This window comes from Psittacula echo (genome assembly GCF_963264785.1).
Source record: "Psittacula echo genome assembly, chromosome: 5".
Classification (NCBI taxonomy): Eukaryota; Metazoa; Chordata; class Aves; order Psittaciformes; family Psittacidae; genus Psittacula; species Psittacula echo.
This window is the reverse complement of record NC_137739.1, coordinates 4738117-4754394: the sequence shown is the minus strand read 5'-3', so window position 1 is coordinate 4754394 and position 16278 is coordinate 4738117. Positions and strand designations below refer to the sequence as shown.

General features: G+C 40.2%; 1 protein-coding gene across 2 annotated transcripts in view; it reads right to left on the bottom strand.

Moving 5' to 3' along the window:
• Window positions 1-3942: 3942 nt before the first annotated feature.
• Window positions 3943-16278, bottom strand: part of GNA12 (G protein subunit alpha 12) — a 44018-nt gene continuing 31682 nt past the window's right edge. For both annotated transcript variants that reach the window (XM_080618022.1, XM_080618023.1), the window contains 2 exons: window positions 12036-12086; window positions 3943-11060 (listed from right to left, as the gene is read on the bottom strand). In XM_080618022.1, coding sequence (XP_080474148.1) covers window positions 10491-11060; window positions 12036-12086 — 621 coding nt within the window. In that variant the 3' untranslated portion in view covers window positions 3943-10490. The remainder of the gene's footprint in view (window positions 11061-12035; window positions 12087-16278) is intronic.

Below are 16278 nucleotides of genomic sequence, written 5' to 3'. Positions count from 1 at the left end.
AAAGCATGAGTTCCTGCTGAAGAGCTGTTGCTTACCAATACCAAGGTATTTTTGACACCATCACGGACAAAACCATCACTGACCAGCTCAGCTGGTCCATAAGTGCTCCAGGTAAGAAATAAATGAGCATGGCAACCCAGAGATTCACACTGCAACTCAAGAGCTTCACCTACTCCCGTGGGCAGCTCAAGAAGGTCCCCAGGCAAGATGCAACTTTGCAGTGAAAGGCAGAAAATGGTTGAATACACTTTAAAGTCCTTCAGCAGCTACAGGAGAGAAGGTCTATGCTATATTACAGTGCAGGTTTTTGTTCATGCAAAGACATTCCCATGGAGGTGACTATTCTTCCCATCAGTAAAGGTTTCTAGTGCTGCTGCTGTATGATACAGCAATATTTTCCTCCCAGAGTCTGTAACTAATACTTTGCACTTACACTACACAGTTTACACTGGGGTGAGTAAGGAATGGAGGCAACCTGGGTCACAAAGGAATGCAGCAACTGACTACGGTTACACAGAAAATCAAGGTTATAATTGGGACTAAAGCACAAAGGTGCAATTCCTACCCTTCCCTGCATGTACCACAGTTGTAGCAGGGCAGGAAACATCCGACAGACATTAGAAGTAAAACAAATGGAAGGTAAGCCCCTAAATAAGATTTCCCACATTTTAAGCAGCAGGTTTCCAGGGAGATACACTTCTACTTGGATGAGTGTGGGAACAGCAGCAGAACTTGCAGCTAATAAGTTGCGGAGTAAGCTGTGGAACAGAAATACAGATGAGATACTTAGGAGGCATTTCAGAAGGTCAAGCTGTGGATCAACCATCAGCAAGAAGTAGTAGGGTATTTTATATGTATATATATATATATATATATATATATATATATATATATATATATATGTAAATGCACACCCAGAAGTTACTTGCAACTCAGCATCCAACACTGGAGTCAGTTACAAACAGTCTAGGAACAGTTTCACTGTGTAGTAAGGCAGTGGGTAGGAGAACCTGTGTGTTCATTGTGCAGCACTTCTGCCACAGTTTGGTGAGCCTCCTGCAAGGAGACAGGCACTAAAAGGAACTTGGCACCCACATGAGAAAGGAGGCCAGTCCCAAAGGGCAACAGTACCAGCAGACTGCCACAGAGCAGCCCCAGAAAACAAGCACTTCTGTTTCTCTGCCTCATGATCTATGGGTGCCTTTTTGTAACAGGTAGATAGAAGCAAACTCTACCTTCAGGAGATCCCCCAGCAGAAACACATAACTCCCTCCTGAAGCTGCTGTTATCTTTCATGTATCATTGCCTTAGGGATTATTCCAACACAGACTCATGTTAGACTCATCTGACTCAGAACATCATCCTGTGGCTACCTAGAGCATCCTCAATGATCAAAGTGACTCCAGTCATACCCTTTCTGCCCCACACTCAAGGATTCTTGTTTTGAAGCAACTTCTGAAGCCTATAATCCTGGACAGAGCAGAAAACAGTCTTTTAATAGCTTTACAAGCTCATAAAGTCAAATATCTTTTCCCAAAAATAAACAGGCAGAACATTCCACTCTATTCTTAAAACAAGAAGCTGCTGTAACTGAAGGGAGTACAGTGCAACTGTCAAGGGAAAAATAAATACACACCCCCCCCCCAACAACCCCAAATCCCCAGACTCTTTGCTAGTTAGGGGTGACATCACCTACAGCAGCTTGCAAAGGTGGGAGAGGAAAACCCAGCGTCTTCCATAGATGTTTCATTAGCAGTATCCAGCACTTTCCGATTTAACTGTGTATGTGACCACTTCACCCCCCTAAAAATGGTACTTTTAATTGAAGTCTGTTTCTGCTGTGCAAAATGAGGCTTTAAAAGAAAGCACACTCTTTCTAACAACCCTTCCTCCCTTAGCACCACACAGGTTTCCATGATGCTAATCAGGCTGGGGCAGAGTGGCAAGAAATTTGATCATTTTTGTTAGTAACTGGATAAACTTCCTCTCGGATCTGTACAGGATAATGAGGCACCAGACTGGAGCTAGAAACCACAAGGATTTCATTTCCCTCCTCAAAGAGGTGTAATTAATACCTCAATATTACTAAAACCGATCCAAACCTTACACCCTGAACACTTCAGCAAAAACACAAGCTACACAGCCCTGCCTACTTTGCATTTTAGAGAAGCCTCTCCCTGGGGAAATAGCCATGTTTTCCTTTAATCTTCAAAGTGTTGCACTACTGAAGTTGCAGAAGAGATGCTCTAAGTAACAGGGAGCCATGCTGAGCTGTGGAAGAGAATTCAAAGTTAATACATCGAGTTCAGTCTCTCCCTGGGGTACAAGCATTTGTTGGCACTGAACAGACAAACCTACCTGCAGAACTGACTGCTTCAGCCTTTGTTCTTACAGGGCAACATCGGTGCAGCTCAGTTACGAAAGGGACATCTTTGCTGTGTGAAGTGAGATAGTCTGAGGTACAGAAATACTGGCAAGTGTGGAAAAACAGTGTCACTAAGACACCTTGATTCAAGCCTCTCATGGTGAGTTCCAAGTAATGTAAATCCCACCAAAATTGGTACGTGACTGCTAACTAGGAAAGGACTGAGCTGGGCAGGCCCTCCAGTGACAAAGTTATTTCTCATTTTCATTTAAACTTTGGATGTTCAGCAACTCAGACAAATTCCATCAATACAAACCAACCACACCCCAAACAGCTTTAGAGCAGGCAGAAGGGACAAGTTAAAACAGCCCCTTACCTGTCTGTCGTTCAAGGATCTCAACAGCCTGGCACAACACCCAGCTCCAGCAGGTATTGCCACAAAGAGCTCTTTACTTGCTCCACTAAGAAACCTGTTACGCTTTCTCTAGACGCTATATTATAGGCCTGTAATTCACGGGGATATTTTGGCTCAGAAAAGGGTTAAATTTGCTTTCACAGAGCTGACCAAAGAGATCACCTGGAGATGCTGCTGAGAGCTTTTCAGATTAGAAAGAACATGACCACACCTGCAAGCCCCCTACTACTACATACTGGATTTGTAATTTATCTGCCCTCATTTTCAGAGGTGCTGACCACCACCAATGCACATTGTTACCTGAAATCCTCAGCATCTCCAGTAAGAATGAGTCAACCATTCCCAAAAGCCTGATGTAACTGAGGACCTAACAATTCTAATGATCAGCAAAAAGGACAAACAAACTCCATGAAGTGTCTCCAATTGTGTACCTGCCAATGTAATTGATTAGGCATTAATAGTCCACACAAGAAACAATTAAGACTTGCCACAAAAGTCTGCCAGATGTGACCTTTCAAGTGCAAGCGAGGAAAGGTTAACGACATTCCTAAGAACTGGAGCTGGCAGAATTAGTTGACGCCAGGATGGCAATGCCATAAGACAGGGATACCGATGACTCTCTAAAGGTCAATGGTTCAGCACTGCCGTATGAGATACCACAGCACGCAACAGAGGGGACTGGCACTGGAAAAGAAGCAAGTAGAGTTCCATGGCTATTATCAGATGCTACACAGCAGAAGAGGAATCTCTAACAGGTGCTGCCAACTCAACAGGCTTAATTATCTTCTCTTGCTGAGCTTAAAATACATAAGCACGAACTCTAGCTGTGCCTCCCTTTCCACTTTCCATCAGTTCTAACGCTGAAGTCAGCTCCTGAAATGCTACAGGCAAATGACCTGGAAGCTTTATATAGGTTAATGTTTCACCAGCCTTCAATTCCTGGATACACTCGGGAAGAATGATTCAGAGCAGAACTGGAGAGGAGGGAGGTACATAAAGGACACAGAACAGGATTTTATTGCATGATGGCTGCAGTTTCATGCAGCCCATGCTGCAATTCATTCCAAAAGTGTCTCTCTTGCAGGTATTTTTTGAATGAAGCAAACCCCATCACTTTAGACTGTTGAAAGAGAAAACCCATGGAACAGTATAACAAGTCAAGTTTTAATAGATTTATAAAATTCATATATACAAAACAGTAAACTAAGTCACCAAAGCTATAAAATACACTTTTTACACATCACAATATAATTTTATCTAGTACACAGTTTTCATAAATTGAAACTATTACAGCAAGTAGCTGCTTCTATCATGGATGCTGTTTTGGTGCTAGAAAGACACTTATGTGAGCAGTCTGGAACTGTGCTTTTACTTAATGCATTTTTCACCTTCTTTTAGTTTGTCACTGTTTTTAAAGTACTTCCCTGTGAATTGTTAGAAAATTAAGGCTAAACTCAGGCCTTTCTTGCCCAATGCAGTGAACTGGTTTAAAAAAAGAATGATATTGCATAGTATGTGTGTTAATGCATAGGCACCAGAGAGCAAGTAAATTGCAGAATAAAAGATAACGTTAATTGGCTTCCTAGCTACATGATTGTGTCACGAGATAACTTTGTGTTTTGTCAGTTTGCTTTCATACATATTGATTCCATAAACAAGACAACTCATCACAAGAGCAATAAATACTAGCCATTTTGTTAAGTGGAGTCTCCAGAAATACTTTCTTAACCTGTATCAGCAATTCAAACTCATTACACATTGCAGATAACAAAACCTGTTCACTGGAAGAGCACTCATTATCCTAAAGAGAGTTAATGGCTTCAATGCAAACGGGAGTTCGAACATGTGTTTTCAAACCAAAGTCCACCACCATGCTTTCCAAGTCTTGTGAGCTACCAAAAGATCATTTCTCTTCCACATCCCCCTTCTCCCTGCTACCTCCTCTCAGCCTTTGTGCCCAACTGCCTGCACACAAGCTCAGCACAAGAGATTGATGGAAAGTACCAGCAGAGAAGCAATGCTATTCAAAATCTGTTACTTCCCTCATAAGATGCTCTCTCACATCCTACTTATCAAAAAGATTTGCTCTCCATCAGTTGTAGTTCTCATTCCAATAAAGGAAACAGTCTCTTACCTAGCCATTCTCCTGGAATACTTCTCATGCTCTGGTATCTTGAAAGTTTAAGCAGCTGTTGGAAAGGAGTAAGATGCACTGACTGGCCAGAGATCTGCAAACTGTATTTTAGTAGGAATTGAGTTTTGGCACCAGTTATGAACAGATGAAGACAGATTCACAATGGAAGGGTGTGCAGCCGCAGCAGAGCCACAGTCTTGCCAGCCTGCTGCTGGTGATTCACAGCCAATAGCTCTCTGGAGTCACTCAAAGCTTTTAGGGTCAATGCAGATGGCATTTCACTTCAATACAGTCTCCAAACACCATCAGCTTTTGGGATCCGTTTAAAAATAGCTCCCCCCTCCTGCTCCCTTCCAACATACTTTGGCTTTTTTACCAGAATGCCCACCTTGGAAGTCAGTGCTGCTCTTTTTTTCTCTCTGGCTGTGAATATTTTCACATCAGACAGAAGATATGGCCTTCAGACTTATGCCAAGAGCCAGGCTGTGATACAGTTCATCAAGCCAGGCACAGAACCACTAGCACTGACAATCTAATACCTCCATACTCCCCACCCAATAAGAAAACAAGCATATCAACACATAGACAAACTTCAACACCGCTTTCCAAATGCCATTATAGAAAGATAAAGTCAAGAATCAAGCTAAACTGTCCAACCACCAAGATAAGCAAAGAGATAGCATCAACCTGGGTAGGAGAGTGGCAGTTTCAGCTCCAAATATCCTGGCTTCACTCATTTCCATCTATGTAAAAAAGATTAGTGTTAAAACAAAGAAGTGCCCACTTCACAGCACAAAGCAGATATCACCCCAGCTAATTACAAAACAGGTAATATTAAAAAGCACTAGGTCTTGTATTGTCTTACCAATTACTTCCTCACTAGGCTAGACAGTCCTCATCTAGAAGTGTGTGGAGTCAATGTTAATTCAGGCCAAGTCTGGCCCAGACCATGCCAGTCTTCCTGATCCATGCTGGATGCTCCCTAGAAACCTGTTGAACACTCATTTACAAATGTAGGCACAGATGTTTGAGAGTTGCTACTGAAATGCCCTACCCACCACTTCCCATGTTACAGAATTAATAGAGTGTACTGAGGTAAAGAGTTGGCAGTGCTATATTAAAACCCCTGACTACACCATGTGATTTTGTACTAGAAAATGATATAGAAAAGAGGCTCCCACTAAACTTTGAGGAATCAATATAGTTCTCATCATGAGAGATCAGTGTTTGGCTTACATGACAAGCTGCAATGGATGGAGGTGTTACTGCATATCATGTTCATGTCTCAAGCTGGCATGCATCAAGGTGTCTTTCAACCCAGTAAGTGCTCCTGAAAATCTGAGGACACAAAGCTAAGTCAAGTGTCAAAACTTGAAAATTAGAGGGGCCTTTTACAGGAATCCTGTAGTGCCATGCAGCAGAATGGTTTTTCTTTTCCAGGAGAACTAAAGAGGTACATCCATAGAAAAGACTCCAAAACATGGAGTTAATCTCCACAAAGACAGCCATCTAAAGGCAGCAAAGGACTTGTTTTCTAAAATGGAACTCTGTGGAAGGTAGCTGCCTGTCAGTAAAGAAAGCTGCTAGCTTCTTCAGTGGTTCAATGTCTATTCTTTCGTTTATTAATCCTACAATTCTTTGCAGATTACAGTAACCAGGACTGGTTTTCACACCAAAACCTAATCTAGCTATCCTAGTGAAATTACATTTTTGTCTGCAATGCCACATACAGATGAGCTCTTCCTACTCCATTTCACTACAGGCTTTTTGCCATTAGTTTCTCCACTCTGTCTGCTTGGCTGAGGTTCAGTCTTTATTTGGCTCAGAAGGCCTGTGAACTGTCATTTTCAGGAGCTTCTTTATGCTCATAACACACTTAGTTCTAGGTTTTATACAGCATTACTTTAAAATACTAAATATATTTTTGAGTTAATTAGTCAAATTATCTATTAAATAGAATAACACCAATTCTTTCTATCAAACTGTAAGCATCCTCAGGTTTTGAAGTGGCCAATAACTTCTATTCCATAATCAATATTAATTCATTTTCAACATTAACAGCTATTTAATTCCTTCAAAGTGACAACTGCCTATTAAATATGTCTCTTGCAGAGAAATATTCTTCCTTTTTAATTCCAATTCACCACATCACCTTGTAATGCCATCTAAGAATTGTTCAGAGAATGACAGCACTGCAATCTGAAGGAATAACTGACATGCTGTATTAGCTTAAAGCCTGTTTAGAGGACAACAGATACAAAGGAGTGTTTGATAAATTACTCCCATTTAGGTTTTGCTACTTAAAACTGCATGACTATGTAAGTCTCTCCTACAAGCACACACTGCAAGCGCTTCCTCTCTTTGTCCCTGCGATAGATAACCCGCTTGCAACACCCCGTCACTGGACATTGACCTGCGGGTGAGAGGAGGGACAGCAAAAGGCTGCTCTTTAAAGTAGGCAGTAGCAGTTCAAGGTCTCCATCTGATTATTCTCCTGCCTGTGACCCATTTCCTGACTAGCCAGATGAACAATAAGTCTATAAAGTTAAGAAGAAAAGATGTTCTCTCCAGCTGTGTTGACCTGCACAGTTCTCCAGGATGTCACTTAAAATAAAGTTTGCTATTTGTTTCTTGTGAAAGGACTAAGCAACCAACCAAGCTTGCCTTGAGATGTTTGTGCGACCTAACCTACCTAAGTTCTGCTGTAGTAATTAACTGGTTTACCGTAACATGATTTTCTGGCTTTACTTTACTACAGCTTACCTTGAAAAAACCAAACACAAAACCCCTCAGCAGTGGCAAGAAGTGGAGTGTATTTTGCCGAGAAAGATGCCATCAAAAAAACCAAGTCCTTTTTGCTCACCTGCCAGATCCTTTGCAAACTTGAGAAGTGCTTGACTTTTGCAAGGAGAGTTTCCTAATCTTGGGTTCCTGGTGTGAACCATCCCTATCAAAGTCCAACAGAACACAGAGCCTACAGAGCCAAACTACTGACTTTCATCTGCAGTCTACTACACCACACTTAGGCCCATTTTAGCAATAAAAAGAAAGGCAATAGTGGGCTTGAGGTGAACAAACTGGTTCCCTAAAACTCTGATTTAGTGTGCAAAACTGCTGTGTCATACGAAAAACGAGCTTGAGAGCTCAATATGAGATATCTCATGCTGTTTCTTTTCCAGGTGCAGATTCTAAGTTAAAATACAAGTTGCATTACTAGCTCTGTTCAGGGTTTTAATTCCATAAGGTGACTAAGGATACAAAATAATGGATAAGCATCAAGAGAAAAACAGAACAGGAAGTTCTATGCTATGCCTCTCAGGTAAAACTACAGTAGATTCAGACATAAAACTGAGGTAATTCTTGAGAACAAATACAGATGACAGGGAATGTTTAACTCACTCGAGAAAACAAGCATAGTATTAACCCATCAACTCATGTAGAAAATGTAGTGAAAGAATAAAGCTCACAGCAAGCTAGGAAATAAAGTCAAGTCAACCTAGAAGTCAGGTCAGCCCACAGCTGCCTCCTCTTTCCCAGTGAAGTGGAAGCTACTACCAAGAACTCCAAGAATATCTGACAGCTTTGAAAACAGTCTTAGTCTTCAGCTTAAAGAAACAAACCTTACATGAGGTTTGAATCTAAGTAAACTGGTTTGCTTCACTTTGTGTTGAAACATTCACCTTTGCAATTGTAGTAATCTTAAGAGTTTCCCCCATCTGAATATTAGAGTCACATTAAAATTTTTCCCCTCGAAGGTTAAAAATGAATACATATTTAAAAGACAGAGTTGGTCCTGGTAAAAATAAGACTCGATACAAGGAAGTTAATCCTTGTTTAAGATTGCTCTAAATTTAAGTTAAACTTTTCTATCTGTAACTTTTTCAGTTGCTTCTTACCTCAATATTGTGCATGTTGCACAGCACTGAAATAGCCACATCTTTTCCACTCTGAAGCCTGCACAAAGCCAAGAGACTGCTACATTAGGAAACTACAGAAAAATACTGATATGAACATCTGCAAGCTTCAGAGAGGAAGAAAGATTCCAGATTTTATCCAAATTAGCATGAAAGGATAACAGGACTTTTTTTTGACCACATTTCCCATGGGATTACCAGCTGAAGTAAACCGTCATTTGTTTTGACATGCCACTGCAGGCTCAAAGGGGATAAGAACTCCAGGGAATCTGCTGACTTTTTATAGGTACAAACAGCCCTTCAGGTTTTCTTCTTGGATAAAAACTGTGACAAAAACTGCACAGTAAACTGCTGGAAAATTACCTAAAGGACAGCCTACAGTGTTGATATGAAAGGCAGATCTTCAGTTTGTCCATGTTCGCCACGGTAGTACAAAAGATCAGGTATGTCTGTACACAAAAAAGGCACCTGACAGTTAGTTACACTGATTGAGTGTGCTACGAAAGAAACAGTTCATATCAATATTATCCATCGCCTCTTGCAATTTGACACACAAACCATTGCCCAAAATGGGCAACACCAAACTCCACCGTACTCAGAATCACATGTGCATTACTATAGGCTAAAGATCCCATTAAGACATAGATTAAAGGCTAATTTTACAGCAAGGTCTTGCTGTCCAAACACATCAGTGCAGCTGTAAAACTGGGATCTCTAGGGTGTTCAGTCTTCCTATAAGGTCAGCATTTGGGAAGTAATCAAGCAGCTGCTGCACTACCAAAACCTTTGCTTAAGTTTAATCAGCTTTCAAAGTTTTGAATATAGATAAAGCCCTGCTACACAAGATACCAAACCTTCACAGACACTGCCAACTGTGGGTGCAAGAACAGTGCTCAATTTCCATCACGTACATCTCACTTGAGCACTCACTGGGCAGATACATGGTCAGGTGCTCTAGCACAGGCTGCTTCACCAACGAAATCAGTTTTCCCATGATACAATACCCTTCACACATAGTGCAAAATAAACCCTTCTCCATATCCTTAACTTCCCTCCCAATTTACTCCAATACTGGTTTCCTTACGTGGTTTCATACTTTTTCCTTAGGAGACTCATGCAAAACCTTCAGACAAGAGCTGTGCATCCACCTCGATAAGCGGATTCCAGACCCCTTGGCAAAGCTAAGAGTTAAGAACAGAACTTCCATTAACGTTCTCCATTACAGCTGCCAATCTCATTACATTTAACATTAGTTTGATCGATTCAGCACCTCCAAACTACAAAAAAAAGGCAGTTTGTATGACTAGTGTCTCTGAAAAATGAGCATACTCATTTAAAATGTGTCTTCCATACATGATTTGTCAGAGATTTCTTTTTTTCTAAGAAGGCAGAAGGTGGTTGTGTTATTCAGCATTTCAAACTAGGTACAGAACCTACAACGGCCATGTTTCAGTAGTGTTTCTAGTCCAAATGATTCAGTAGCTAACATCAACATTTGACTCCTTCGGCCTATAGCTCCTCTGTTTGGACTGGCTAGTTTACAGCATTCCTGAGCCAAGTAATTAGCATGGGTCCTACACCACATGCAAGGGCCATAAAGAAAGGATAAAAACTTTGATCTAACCCTCTGGCAAACTTTAACAGAACATTGCCTGTTTTCCTTCACTGCAACATAATATCCTTCAGATTCTCTTGAAGGATCGTGTCCTTCACGGCATGAAACACAAAGCGGATGTTTTCAGTGTCTATGGCAGTGGTGAAGTGATGGAAGAGCGGCTTACTACGATTTCTCCTCTTCCTGTCAAAGCACTGCACCAGATAACGTTGAACATCTTCTAGCCTGTGAGGGTCGCCTTTGAAGTCCGAGAAATACTTCTTAATGCTGACAGTCTTTACCTTCTCTACAAGAAGATCCATCTTGTTGAGGAATAGGATAATAGAAACATTAAAGAAAAGCTTGTTATTGACTATTGTCTCAAAGATATTCATGGACTCCACAAGTCTATTTGTGCGCCTGTCTTCCATCAGAACTTGATCGTATTCACTAGAGGAGACCATAAACAAAATTGAAGTTATCCCATCAAAGCACTGGAACCATTTCTGACGCTGAGATCTCTGTCCACCCACGTCCACCATCTTGAAAGGTATTTTTTTAATGATGAAATCATGCTCTACTATCCCTTTGGTGGCTTTTCTGGCCAGCAAAATATCTTGTTTGCTGGGGAAATAGTTCTGTAAGAGAAAAGGAGAAGAATGTCAAAAAACAGTCCTTCAAAAATGCTTGCTATTGCCAGAATATTGAAACAATAGGAACAATCAACAGGAGTCATGGTTTTTTTTATTAACAAGTGAAGAAGGAATACTCAACTTTAAGTAATGGACTGCTGATCATTTATCTCAACACATTTGTAGACAGCTACAGAAGATCCTGAGACATACGAGAATAAAAATACAGGACCAACGCACTCATTCACACTTCTATCTTTCAAGTCTCCCATTTTCAGGCTGACGTCTACTTTTTCGCCATGAAATTCTTAGCTACAGCTTAATCGCCATTTAAGAAGTGTTCAGTAAAGCAGATCAAGTCATCCCTGAAAGGATGTTTTTTCCAGTTCATTACTCTTACAAAGGAGATCTTGTAAGCTTTAGGGGAAATACTTCTCCCAGGTTCACACTCTGTGACCAGCAAGTACAGCAACATGTTCTACCACAGGCCATGGCCCAGCCCACTAGTGTAGAGAGATATGTTCTTCAGAAGCTTATCACTGTTACTATTTAGGAAAGTCATGTCCCTTCTTTCTCCTCCAAGTCTCCTGGCAGATGTTTCCATTACAGATTTGGAATCCTACAAGTGCTGGCAATTATTTTTGTTTGGTAAAGTTTCATTCTGATACCTCAAGTAGCAGCATCCATCAGATCAGCAGGAAAAGTGAATGAGATCCAGAGGCTGTATAGAAGGACTGATAAAATACATGCACAAATACAACTTCCATAAACAGTATTTGTCATTTGCCAAAAAAGATGAAGCAAATACTAAGCTTCAGTTTCATAAGGCTGGAATTTACAATGCCTAAAGAAAGAACACTGATGTTATTTAAAGCATTATTATAAAAAATTCCAAACATCAAATGCCACTATTCATAGCACACCCAGGCTTCAAGTATGTCTTCAAGCTCTTTTGGTTCAGAAAGAGAAGATACGTCTTACCAGCTGACCGATCCGATCCAGGTTATCCAGGAAGTATTTCACCGATTCACCCTGTGGAAAAGGAATGAGATGGGAACTAAGCTTTTTTATAGGATAGCAAATCCAACTAAACTATAGCCTTTCACTTTCCAATATGCATGGAGGTCTAACAGAGCGACAGCACAAGTGGAAGCTTGGACAACATCCTGATATGCTTCAGGAGCTGCAACAGTAGAAGGAGTACATAGCTTAATTCACATAAACTGCTGATAATGAAGTGGAGCTGCCAGAATATACCACCAACATGGAAGTAAGGTAATGTTTCTTCCATAAGCAATTCCCTACAGGTTCTAGAAGAATCAAAGTTGAATAAAGATCTCACTAAATGCTCATATCTATCTAATAAATCTTTACAATGCAAAGAAGTGTTGCTGAAGTCAGTCTTTCGGCACAAAGAATTACTTTTCTCCTTGTATGATGAATGCAGTTAATTGCCACTGGGTGGGAGTAAAAATGAAACACGTTTGTAAGAAACCAATGCATTTTGTTTAAAATTCATAGCCATGAACAAAAGCATATCCTAGACTGGTTGGCATTTCTTTAGAAAAGGGAAAGATTTAAGTCACCTGCAATTTGTGAACATTTAAGCTAGACTTGTCAAAAAAAGGAAAGAAAAAAGGAACATTCTGAAGGGTTTACTCTTTTACAGATAGTTTCCCTTTTAGGTTCATTCTAATGATGATTTGCTCATCTTGTACAAAATCCTTTAGCATGAGAAGAATACAGACAGTGTTTACAAAGAAATTTTGCTCTTACGTGAAAATGCATGAGGGTCTTTGTGTTTTGTGCAGTATGGGGTTTTTCTCTCAACAAGCCTGCCCACGTATCACACTCAAATCAAGTGCCACTTCACGTAAGTGGATATAGGAGATACTTAATGCACTTTATAGAACTAAAAAGATTGTTTCCACATAGATGCAGACTTTACTTCTGGAGTGAAATTATCTTTGTCAGAAGCCCATTCTCATTGAAACACTTCGCTTTCACTTCTTCAAATGAAGACGATCTGTTCAGTAAGAAAGTATTCTTCATTGTTTCAGACACGTGTCTTACAGTTGTAGCCATGTTGTAAGAATGATGTAATGGAAAAATCCGGCTGCCTTTTAATCATTTTAGGCAGCAAATCACATTACATCACAAATCAGGGCTGTGTCGATAACGACCCAACTGACAGTAGGTGCCCTCACCAAGTCACCAATTGAAAATGAGAACGTTCGCAAAATACCATCTCAGATTCCAACAGCAATCTAAATTCTTAAATCATCCATTCTCCTCTACACCATTAGCAAAACAGATTTATTCCCTTCCAGTACAACTGCAAAGAGATGCCAACACAACAGTTCACTTTGAAGAATCACACTGGAGATGAGAGGATACAGTGTACTGTACAAGTACATACTTTCAGCCTAAAGCATAGACAAAAAAAGACCTGTATTTCCTAACATTTTAAACTAGAAGTGCTTTTTCACAAAGGAGAGAAAACGCACATATTTGCAAAAACCTACCATGGATTACGAAAGATTTACTGTGGATCACTAGCAGAAAAAAATCACTTATTTTTTTGGGGGGGGAAGTTCCCAAAGAACAATTGCTCTAAGAGCTTCCTTACAATCATGAATTTTCATAAGGTGAAAGTAATTTCCTGTATTTTTTGGCACTCTGCTGGATCCGTGGAGGTATCACAGACCGCATGAATAAGAAAAGTTCTTCCTGTACAGCATTAGTCATATTAGGAGATGGAAGAGCCCAAAAAGAAAAGGTCACTGAAGATAAAACACACCCCCCACCCCCCTTCTCTATCTATTGTGCTTTGTCCTACACAATGCCTTTAGATGTGCAACAAGGCTGCAAACTGTCTGTCTCTGATACAACTTGTTCCTACTTTCTACTCAGTTGCTTTAAGAGTCCTTGCCTTGTCCATATCCCCTCCCACGCTGAGCAGGAAACAGCTGTATGCATGTAAACTGCTGGGACACACAAGCAAGTTCACCTGATTTACAGCTTCTGCCTCCCCCATTTCCTGCCCCACGCATCAATCAGTTTAACATTTTGCACATTTATAAGAGGGTAAGAAAATAATCTAATGAAAGAAAAATATGTGTTCATTTCTGCAGTGATTTAGGGAAGCTGGACTTCCCTAGGTTCTTACAGAGCTCTTCATAACATTGTAATTAAGCCAAATAACTCATTCTGGGTAATTTTGAGCAGTCATTGCAGCACACTTGGGTAACCCGAGTCAGGCTGCTGGAACAGGTGTGAAGACCATATGCACGCTCTGACAGATCTGAAGAGGTCTGAATAGTCTCTTCCAGCACAGAATTCAAAAGACATCCAGTACGTAAGTCAAAATACCTGCTTCCAGTCAAACCAACAAATCCCTGACAAGCTCCGGAGAGTCCGAAGTTAAGAAAGACTCAAAACATTAAAGCACACAAACCTGAAGGGAGAAAAAAAAAAAACCCTAAACAACCCCAAATCCACACCACACACTGAAACTCCCTACTTTAAAGATGATTCTCTGATCAAGTCCTGTGTTATGGCTTACGGAATTGTGGGTTCAGTTCCTGCTCCAAGATTTCTCACATAACCTTGCTCTACAGCTTAGTCTGATTCACTGAAAACTTGGTTACTACTGAGAAGTCCATGGGGTATTTCAGTTCATGGAACAGGCCAGCACAGGACAACTGCAGATGGCACCAACTGACCTGATGAATAATTTGTAATGTATTTAAATGAGGAAAACATGGAAACTCCCAAGTGTTAGGGCTGCTTTGTATTAGGATTTTTAATCAGAACAATTGTATAAGCTGAACATTCCTTTATCTTATTTTTTTTCTTCGTCACAGTGGAAAAACAGCTCACAATATTAATTAGCTCTAGAAGTCAAATGTAGTTAGCTTTATAAAGCTGCACTTGAATGCAATTTTGAATTCAGTTGATAAATTATTATTTATACAAAGCTATCATGCTTTAGGTATTATACACACATAAAACCACACATGTGCATGTCTACATATATAAAAACATAGACTCAATGCATTTATGAATTGCTCATCAAGGTAGGTTTTCCATTCAAGGCAAATTAACATCAAAATAACAACGGATCAGCTTTTGATAGTTCTCATGTTGAACCATTTTTTTCTCTTGAAGACACAAACAAGCTGGTTTAGCTTTTTCAGTGCAAATTGTTAAGTGTTTCTCTGAAGTCATCTAGCCATCCCACTGCATTCAAAAGCTGTGCTCCGCACTTCAAATGCTCTCCTTTTCCAGATCTCAGAGTTATTTCTGGTTTACTGGCATGACTTCCTATAGAAGTGGCAGCCAATATTTGCAATTGATTCATCAGATACTATATTGACAGACTGACAACTTCAATCACACTATTTTAACAGTTCTGGTGGAAAAAAAAAGAAGCTCTTTTGAACATCGCAATCTACTTCAAACTACGCTTGCAAGCAGCAAAATAGAAATGAAAGCCATCCAAATTATATTTCAATGCCTAAAGATAATCACATCATGGTGTGCTCACTTAAAAGCAAAAAAGGTCCAGGTCAGATATGTCAATCTTTTATAGGCTGCTGTGTCATGAAAAACTGTGGCAGCTCAAGAAGCTTCCTCAGATCAACTGCGTTCATTGAAGACTGTTGAGCTTCTGTCTTTTCAGATTTAAAAAGACCCAAATCTTCTTTTATTTCTCTGTTACTAAGTGCACCGTTTCCTTTTAAAAAAAATTCTAACAATATTCATAAATAATATTCTTAAAGTCTGAAAGACATCATTCATTTCAAACCAGCACGGTCCTTAGATACGAAGCAACAAAACATGTCAGTGAAGCATGCCTGTGCTTACATTTTTTGTTTGTTTGTTTGTATTTTTGACTAATAGTTTATTTCACATTTGAAAGCTCTATCAAAGCCTGAGGTGACCATCATCTATTTTGCTGCTGATACAAACCAGCTAGCTATGTTTTTCATCCTCCTTGATAGTAAACCTCAACGTCAAAACCCTGTCTTTCACCCATGCCCTGTGTTTTCCGGGACAGTGGTGGGGGAGAGAAGAATGACCTCCGAGTTATGAATTTTACTCAAATCAGATCCTCCTTTTTAGTACACCAGAGCATAGCATGGACCATTAGTCTTCCTCAATTTCTTGCTCACCACACAAGAGTTACCACAAACGCTTGGATGATTCACTCTCTCACTGC